The sequence below is a fragment of the Paramormyrops kingsleyae genome, chromosome 9, assembly GCF_048594095.1.
Source record: "Paramormyrops kingsleyae isolate MSU_618 chromosome 9, PKINGS_0.4, whole genome shotgun sequence".
Lineage (NCBI taxonomy): Eukaryota > Metazoa > Chordata > Actinopteri > Osteoglossiformes > Mormyridae > Paramormyrops > Paramormyrops kingsleyae.
Genome location: NC_132805.1, coordinates 29,251,274 through 29,257,839, shown reverse-complemented (window position 1 = coordinate 29,257,839; position 6,566 = coordinate 29,251,274). Strand labels below are relative to the sequence as shown.

Genomic DNA, 6,566 nt, shown 5'->3' with positions numbered 1-6,566 from the left:
TGTTACAATGACTATGCGAGAATGACTCATAAACGCCCCTTTACAATAATTCCAGTGTGTAAACATTTATGATTCCAAGGGTTAATTTTAGATGCGATTAATCGTTATTAATCACAGAAAACCATGCAATTAATAAATTATGTTTTAATAAATTCACAGCCCTAGTATTTACTACATTTTGAATTTCTTGCTTTATTTGAATCCATAATAAGAATTTTCATTATTATAACACAATACATTGCAGCTAAATAGGTTTTAAAGTGATTGCATAATTCAGGTAATTCTCCAGTAAATGCCATGTTCAAACTCCAACTGGCTTGGATTACACAATACTGGAGTTTCCAATGCAATGGAATAAAATCACAAAATATGGTAATTAAGTCTAAAAACCATTTATTATCTAAAATGCATTTGATACAAATAAAAATACAATTTATGGTAGGTTGATGGGAACTCGGAAACTTACTTTTTGCTATTTGCATGTTATTCCTTTGGGATTTACCTTCGTAAGTTGTAAACATGTTTGTATTGCGGAGTTATGAAATACTCGTTACAGAGTTGTGGAAGCTTTTTTGTGGAATCTGTGACTTGCGTTTGCCTGTATAAACAGTGACATCATTTTAGGGAGGATAGCCACAAAGGGAATGAAATAAAATGGCCAGACCTGCACTTGCTAATCAGTGTCCCTCGACTACACTGCACACTGAAACACCACAGCAGCAGAAATGTGCCACAGCAAGACGCCGATCAGCTTGGCTATTCTCGCCGTGTTGGCCGCCATTGTGTATGCTTCCTCCTCTGGTGGTATGTTTGTTTGATATTTAAAAAATATCCTTCTTATATTTTTATAAGAGTTTCCGCATGTCTTAAATGTTTGCAAAAACAAATCGTGTCTCTGTTTAGGTGGAGGACCTTACACGTACGACATATCCACTCAGAGTGGTCTTACGGCGCTATACAACTCACCGGTGTATTTAGCAGAGAAAATGACACGTCCCTTGGGTACCTCATCAGTCAAAGTAGGATGGATAAGCCACTCGGGAGTTAGGTAAGTGTGAACACTTTTATAACAGGCAATTTTTTTGCTGCCTTTCAAGCAAAGTAATTTTTTATACTTTTTTGTTTACTTTTTAAAAATATTTGGGATTTTATTTCGCTAACTGAATATTATAAAAATGTTTTTCACTTTATGTTTAATTAAATTGCTTACATGGTATCTCTCAATACAGCCTATCCCAGTCAGGCTTTTAGGGGATTACATCACCAGTTTCATGCAAAATTACAATACATTTTTTGATATAATAGACATTTGCTAATATATGTGTTATTGTTTTAAATATATTTTTAAAATACATAAATTGTGACAAATATGGCTGTACCACACTCTGATTTGCTTAATCTTTTGATGCTTTTCAGAGTCACTTTGGGTGATGGAAGTCAGTGGTTGGTCCATAAAGGAAATGATTTTGGAATCAGTTCCCAGACAGTTGTAGTAAATGCCCGACACATGGGTAACAACTGGAAGGTAAGGACACTACTAACACTGAAGACAACAACTTCTTTTGTTCCATAATTATGTTTCAAGCATCTCTTGAAACAATGTGAAGAGTAACAAAGTAAAATGAAACAACTTAAAATTAAAAAACAAGAAATGAGGAACATAAGAAATGCATAAAAGTTAAGCTTTAATGAAAATAAATTTAAAACAGATCTTTAGATAACTGTAATTCTTTCAATGATTATTCATTCATTATTCCTTTCAAACTCCCTCATGCACAGGTCGTTGAGAGAAAAAATTTCTTTGGCACCAAGAAGGTGAATGACTTTGTGAGGGCTTCAGGTGCAGGCTATCAATGGATATTTAACAACTGTCACATTGGAGCTAATAGGATGATGAGGCAATAAGGCAATATCAGAGCTTTTATTCTGTTGTGGATTTTCTTTGTTAAGTTTAATCAGTAATATGTTAATTTACATCATGTGATTTCATGTTTGTCCTTTAAAAATACCCACAATGCATGTGATGTATCACTTTGTCATTAATCTTCATATGTGTGTACTTTTCAATGGACTTACTACACACTTTTATGAAATATCTTATACTGAAGAATAACATTCCTATACAGACAAACACAGATCTGTTAAGTGTGTTTTTTACAACGAGAATCCAAGTTACTCGCAGACAGATGTCAGCTGGGTTTCAAGTAATTTTAATAAATAGCTACTTTTAGTAAACTAGGAAACTGTAACACTATATTTATCTACTAAAACCAATAAACTAAATTAAATATGTTCTTAATTTATGACGACTCAAGATTATTTTGACAACACACCATCTGTCTAGCTAAGCAAACATTCAAGTAACAAGTTCGCTAGATAGCTAGCTGGCTTGCTGAATTAGGCAAAGTGCACATACTCACAGGCTAGCTATCGTGCTAACAGTACACAGATATTAAGGACAGTGTTTACTTTATGTTGACAGCTTCTTCTGTCATTTTCTACGGATGGGAAAAACACTGCATAACAGTTAACAGCGACTTCAGCTGAGAAATACAGCTGACTGTCCCTGCTGGGCCTGAACCTACTCAATATGGCTATAAGCAGCTGGCCATTTAGCTAGCTAGCTGGGGCAGTGGTGGCTTAATGGTTAAGGATGTGCACCTGTAATTGAAAGATTGTTGGTTCAAATCCCCAAACAGCAAGGTACCACAGAAGTACCCTAAGCAAGGTACTGCTCCCTGGGTGCTGAATTAGCTGCCCCCTGCTATGACACATATGGGTTAAATGCAGAGGACACATTTTGTTGTTGTGCACTGTGTGCTGTGGTTTGTCAACAATGACCACTGATCTCCAAATTCTAATTCTAAATTCTAGCTCTCAGAAGTCAGCTTTATCAAGCTAGCCGACATGCTAGCCAGTTACCAAGCAGCTATCCGGCCCAAGGAAGGCAACACGCGCAAGTATAACCCAGAATGTAGAATCTAGAATTATATTCATCCATCCATCCATCCATCCCATCCATCCATTCCAACCACTAATTGTCATGACCTGCTCGTCCGATCCTCCTGTGTGCCACGCCCCCTTGTTACAGCATGTGGAATCCCGGTGTTTTCAGCTGTGTCTAGTCGTTGTTAATTGATTCTGTGTATTTAGTGCTTCTGTGTCCGTCTTACCCCTGTCCGGTCATTGACGTTTGTTTTTGCGTTTCGTCCTGTGTTTGTGGTTTCCCCGAATAAATCCCGTTTTCCCCGACTTTACGGCATTTTGTGCTGCTTCCATGGACGCAATCCGTAACACTAACCCTGGTTAGGGTAACAGGAGTCTAGCCCAGGCAGCACAGGGCACAAGGCTGGATGGGCTGCCGGTCCATCACTGGACACTAGACACACAAAGATAGCTGCCTCTAAGTTGAGTGTGATTTTCTGGTTCCAGAGATGAACTGCCTCATATATCAAAGGTATTAATATACGTTTAATATACGTAAAGTGCACCAGTATTGACAGTAAATACAATGAGGCAGAGAAACTGGTTCTGCCGTATCTTAATTTAAACAATAGCAGAGTAAACTAACTATGAGTAAACCCTAAACTAGATGCTGTCAGAATGACAATAATGTATTTCCTTTTTGTACGTCTCGCCCTCCTCCATTCACTTTCTACTCCTCCCACACCCCCAACCTCTACCTCTAGCCCTCCCATACAGTATCTAATTTTTCTTACTGTCATACCATGGTATATAGTTTTTTGACAGTGTTTTCAAAAGCAACTCTATTCTGGTATTTTGAAATCTTGGCAGGGGGCAGGGGTCCGCAAGATAAAATTTGTCAAATGAAAATACCACAGTATACCAAAAATACTATAATACACCCATCCCTTTGCAATCGCTAAGCAGTGTCGCTTCGAATTTTGTGCAATTTGTCTCCAAATTTGTTCAGGTCCAGGTCTTCACTCATACGATGTGTCTGTTCAGTTTGAAAAACATCCATCAAATACTTTTGGAGTAGTCTCCTTGATATCACTACGCAATACAGAGCACAAATTATCCAGTCAGAAATAAAAATCATCAACAGTTTGCTTGAAGTGTGGCCCTTAACAAATTTGGGAAGAGTAACAAAATGAGGAGACACAAGCGAACAGAAGCAGAATCTACAAGCAAAGCCGGAGCTGGGGTCACGGAGCGGAAGGGTTCGGCAGCCAGGTGGTCAGTGCTACAGGCAGGGCGTGAGACAGGAGGAAGGCACACTGGGAAGGTCAGACGGGAGCAGGATCGGGATCAGGGAGGCAGGGGAACTGGGCATGCAGGAAGGTTCAGGCTGGACATGAAACGGTACACTCAGTAAGTTTTCCTTCCCTTTCCGGAACTCCTGCCACAGCACTTTACCACATTAACAAATATTTGTCCAATTGTTTTAACAGACATATTATACAGTGTACACTCAGCTCAGAAAAAGGTACAAGTTTATACATTGCAATACAACAATGCCAACTAGCTGCTCTAACAACAGTAACACTGAACTCAACACTGAACTTAAAACCTTATTGTCTAACTCTCTCAACAGTCCAGCACCTCTAAAATCTACTAGTCTCCTTCACCTCATTATACCCTTTATCTACACCTGAGCTTCCATGAAGTGAAACTGGTCGTCATCTGGAGAGACTTCATAAGAAGACCAAGCTTGCCATCTATGCTGCCTGCAAAGACCATCTGTCCCGTTACAGACGCCATTTTCCACTTCTCCAACTGCTTATTACTCCAGCCTTTCTATTGTTAAAAAACTGCTACAACCTCAGGATAATACCTACCGTGCCTCAATCAATCTTTGCAACTCCGTTCCTAGCTTTTTTCTGGATAAAAATTTCCACTGCAAATTGACAGCTCCTGGGCTGCTGCTACTTCTTGTCTTCCTTCCAACCCTGATCTCACAGCTTGTCTCCTACCACCCCCACACCCAGCTCTCCGCCTTCACGTCCCATTGATTCCTCACAACTATTTCATATTATTATTGCTCTTTGGATCTCCTCCTTTCTGACTCAGGCCTGCCTACCTGTTCTCAGTTCCCATCTGACCATCATTTTAAATCAGTCGCTATCTCTTGGATTAGCGCCCTCTAGTTACAAGATTGCTGCTGTTACACTCAGTGCTTAAATTGTGCCAGATCCTGCCAGAACAAATTGCGGGACTTCTCTGTTTTTGACTTTCTACATTCCAGCACCTATGAAATTAACCAAAGCCTCCAATGATGTTCTAACATCTGCTGACTCCAGTGCTCTCAGCATCCTCCTCCTCTTTGACCTGAGCACAGCCTTTAACACAGAGTTCCACAGAATCCTCCTCTCAAGACCCAGTGACCTGGGCATTGAGGGAACCACCCTGTACTTCTTTTCATCGTTACCTGCCAGACAGTAAACATTTCTATCTCTGGCTACTTATCTTCCTCTCTGCAGTGACACACGAGGTCCCCCAAGGTTTAATTCTTGGGTTGCTACTCTTCCTTCTATACATCCTCAACTACGGCTGCATTATTTGTAAGTTTAATCTCAATTTCCACAAGAATGCCAAAGATACTCAGATCTGCCTCTACATCGATCTACTCACCACCCTTTTCCCAAACTGAAACATGCCTATCCACAATTAACTGTATTGAATTGTGAAACTGTATTGAACATTGTCTTGAAGTCTATATCGAAATGGCAAAGTCATGTGACCGCACTGAAATATACACCAATCAGCCATAACATTAAAACCACTGACAGGTGAAGTGAGTGACATCTCAATAGAATGGTACTTACTAGCCAATCAGGTTTTGAAGTTGATGTGTTAGAAAGAGGAATAATGGGCAAGCGTAAGGATCTGAGTGATTTTGACTAGAGCCAAATTGCGATTGCTAGATGACTGGATCAGGTCTTGTGGGGTGTTCCCAGTATGCAGTGGTCAGTACCCACCACAAGTGGTCCAAGGAAGGCCAAAAGGTGAACCACTGATGGGTCATGGGCGCCCAAGCCTCAGTGATGCACATGGGGAGTGAAGGCTAGCCTGTCTGGTTCAGTCCCACAGAGGATTAGTGTAGGTTGATTAAATTGCTGATAAAGTTAATGCCAGCTGTGATAGAAAGGTGTCAGAACACACAGCGCAACAAGTGTAATCCATGGAGGCCTTCCCTCACAGCTTACAGGACTTATAGGATCTGCGGCTAACATCTTGGTGCCAGATACCACAGGACACCTTCTGAGGTCTTGTGGAGTCCATGCATTGATGGGTCAGAGATGTTTCAGCAACAAAAGTGTGGCCTACACGATATGTTATGGCTGATCGGTGCAATTTTAATAGTTCTTTTAGCATTTTATAAAAGTATAAAAATAGTATGAAAGTATAACAAATAACAATCAAAATTATACACATTTTTTAATGTCACTGTAGGATTGTGAAATAACAGACAATTACATAACAGACCTCAGGGGAATTAAATCAGTGTTTATTGAATATGCCTTTACTAACACCACATGCATTCTGTTTATGCATGTTTCTCTAAGACAGTATCCATGGAATATTAATTGGCCACTGGATGT

At 39.9% G+C, this 6,566-nt stretch overlaps 1 protein-coding gene across 1 annotated transcript; it reads left to right on the top strand.

Annotated features, from left to right (window-relative positions):
• Positions 1-630: 630 nt before the first annotated feature.
• On the top strand, positions 631-3,252 carry LOC140592702 (uncharacterized). The gene is made up of 4 exons (XM_072716746.1): positions 631-804; positions 904-1,048; positions 1,417-1,525; positions 1,780-3,252. Exons 1-4 carry the CDS (start codon positions 726-728, stop codon positions 1,903-1,905), a joined length of 459 nt encoding a protein of 152 aa, XP_072572847.1. The 5' UTR covers positions 631-725; the 3' UTR covers positions 1,906-3,252.
• The last annotated feature ends 3,314 nt before the right edge of the window (positions 3,253-6,566 follow it).

What these genes read in the sequence shown, in the direction of transcription:
- LOC140592702 (XM_072716746.1), top strand. Translation starts at nt 726, where the DNA reads ATGTGCCACAGCAAGACGCCGATCAGCTTGGCTATTCTCGCCGTGTTG. An exon ending in ATAAGCCACTCGGGAGTTAG is followed by an intron (nt 1,049 to 1,416) that starts GTAAGTGTGAAC and finishes GATGCTTTTCAG; the next exon opens with AGTCACTTTGGGTGATGGAA. An exon ending in ACATGGGTAACAACTGGAAG is followed by an intron (nt 1,526 to 1,779) that starts GTAAGGACACTA and finishes CCTCATGCACAG; the next exon opens with GTCGTTGAGAGAAAAAATTT.